Source organism: Hipposideros armiger, unplaced genomic scaffold (genome assembly GCF_001890085.2).
Source record: "Hipposideros armiger isolate ML-2016 unplaced genomic scaffold, ASM189008v1 scaffold_2258, whole genome shotgun sequence".
NCBI classification, from domain to species: domain Eukaryota; kingdom Metazoa; phylum Chordata; class Mammalia; order Chiroptera; family Hipposideridae; genus Hipposideros; species Hipposideros armiger.
Genome location: NW_017733603.1, coordinates 21,175 through 23,758, shown reverse-complemented (window position 1 = coordinate 23,758; position 2,584 = coordinate 21,175). Strand labels below are relative to the sequence as shown.

Sequence of the window (2,584 nt, the reverse complement as noted above, 5' to 3'; positions counted from 1 at the left end):
TATGCCCTATCATTTGGTTGTGATACAGAGGAGGCCAGCATGAAGCATGCTTTCATTATGATTGTGTGTGGGGCTAAGCAATATCAATCACACGGTGTTGGCAAAGGGGGCCCTGGCCAGTCTGAACTCCTACCTGCCAGAAGCCGGCGACTGATCTGCTTCACCAGGGAAGAGCGCGATGATGGTGCCAACTTGGGCCAGTGAAGCAACGTCCTCCACAACTAGACTGCAGAACAAAAAGACAGCAACTTGTCTGTTCCCCTTCCCCCAATTCCCTAGCACTGTTCCCATCCCCAATTCCCTAATAAAAAAAATCTAAAAAAAAAAAACAGTGTTCAGTGTCCCTAAAACCCAGAAGAAGCCTTGAATCTATAAGTAGAGCAGCTGAACCCACAAGAGTGGGTAATTTTCTGGAGCAATAAAGGGTGCTATACAGTGTCCTCTGCTGGCTATCATTATCACCATCATCAACAGAAACTAGGAGAAGAGCACTAAATGGGAGGTGAGAAAAGGAAAGGAGATACTTTAAAATATCCAATTCTGCCACCTTTCTATGCCAATGTCTTCCAACAATTCATAAAACTAATGAATTCCCATTGTCACCTCATTTCCCCCCAGCCCCTGGCAGCCACCATTCTATTTTCTACTTCTATGAATTTGACTAGATTGGATTCCACATTTAAGTGACATTTGGAACTGTTTCTCTTTTTAGTCTGAGTTATTGGGTTGTCAGAAAAGTCACGATGTATTTTTTCTATGTTTTTCATTGCAAAAATGCGTCATGACTTTTCCGACAATCCACTATTTCACTTAGCAGAATGTACAAAGTTTCAGTTATGCCAGATGAATAAGTTCTTCAGGTCTACAGTACAGCATGAGGGCTACAGTTTAAACTACTGTACTCTATACTTAATATTCGCTAAGAGGGTAGATCTTAAATGAAGTCTTCTCACCACAAAAAGTAAAATAAAATGGTGACTATGTGGATTTGATGATAGATTATTAATTAGCCTCCTTGTGTGATCATTTCACAACGTATACATAGCACAAGACCAAGTGTACACTTTAAATATTTACGGTGTTTATATGTCCATTTTATCCCAATAACCTGCTTTTTTTAAAAAAAACTAATCAATTCCGAGGAAATAAGGAGAGACATAAATTCTGTTAGCTATGTAGCTTCTATGTAGAGAAATAATAATATCACATCATAATTCATAATTTATACTAAACAATTGTAAGAAAAAGAAAGAATGAGTGTAACAGAATATAAATCAAGTTATGAAATGTTTACTGAGCACTTATTCCATGCTGGGTTGAAGATTAGGAGGCGCGCATCTGGTGACAAACGAGTCTGTCATNTAGGGGATGGCATGGTCCTGAGTCTGCATGTCTGTGAGCATCTTAGGGACGGTGACAGATGAGAAAGAGATGTCTGAGAAGGCCAAGTGGCTGAGGAAGAAGTACATCGGCGTGTGCAGGTGAGCGTCCAGCCTGATGAGCAGGATGAGAAGCAGGTTCCCCAGCACCGTGGTCAGGTACATGCCCAGAAATAGGGAGAAGAATATGCCCTGTTGCTCGGGCCGGATGGGGAGCCCCCGCAGGAGGAACTGGGATACACAGCTCTGGTTCGTAGTCCTCATACTGCCCTTGTGTCTGCTGGGGATGAAAAGATCATGAGAAAAGCATAGTCGACAATTGTTGAGCCTAGTAGATGTCCTCTCTGACGTGATATTGCTTCCATTCAATACAAAATGGAAAGATCTCTAGTGAGAAATTCAACCGCTTGTCTTCAGGGAGCTCAGGCAAATGTAATTGAGTTAGTATATGTTTTTGGGTCCAAGGCTGATGCCTTTGATGAGGGTATGGGACTATGCTAGGGATTCCAGGCAGGACATCAGTGAGCAGCCAGCTGGCTTATTCCTCATCTCCCCGAGGCGCGGGGTTCAAGGTGTGAGAGTCAGTGGCCAGTGGTGATCGCGGTGCCCCTGTCTTTAGGAACTAGTAAATAGAAGTAACTTCAGCAAGAACACAGAGAAGTTATGAGGACCTGTGTATTTACACACACACACACACACACACACACACACACACACACAAACACACCTGCTCCTGTTGAAGGATATCTAGTTCTGCTCTGAACTTTATGCTAAAGTCATCTAGCCACCCGGAGTAGGGACTGGTTTCTCAGCTTCTCAGTAGACACTCAGACACCAGATTTAACCGACAATTCTGTGGTCCTAAACCTCTCACTGTCATCAGAGAGAAAAGCCGTGATCCTGGGGCTTACTCTCCTCAGTTCACCTGCTTCACAAATGGAGATGTGAACACTCCGGTCTACCCCCTAGGGAAAGGACCCAAAGGGACAGGATGCCAACTCTAGATTAGAGAGGTGCATTAAACATGTAGTAATTGCTCAGTTTACTCCTTGCTCCCTCCAAGACACATGCCCTAGGGCAGTGGTCCCTCAACTTTAAAATTCAGCAGAATCACCTGGGAGCTTGTTAAAGATGCAGATCTCAGCTCCACCTCTAGAGATGCTCCTTCATGAGACCTGGGAACAGGTGTCTCCAAGCAGATGGTT

The 2,584-nt window shown here is 43.8% G+C and overlaps 1 protein-coding gene across 1 annotated transcript in view; it reads right to left on the bottom strand.

The window, feature by feature from the left end:
* Positions 1-2,384: 2,384 nt before the first annotated feature.
* LOC109378616 (olfactory receptor 1J4-like) overlaps positions 2,385-2,584 on the bottom strand; it is a 4,913-nt gene continuing 4,713 nt past the window's right edge. Inside the window, exon 2 of the mRNA XM_019634928.1 lies at positions 2,385-2,426. Within this exon, the coding sequence (XP_019490473.1) occupies positions 2,385-2,426 (42 nt within the window). The remainder of the gene's footprint in view (positions 2,427-2,584) is intronic.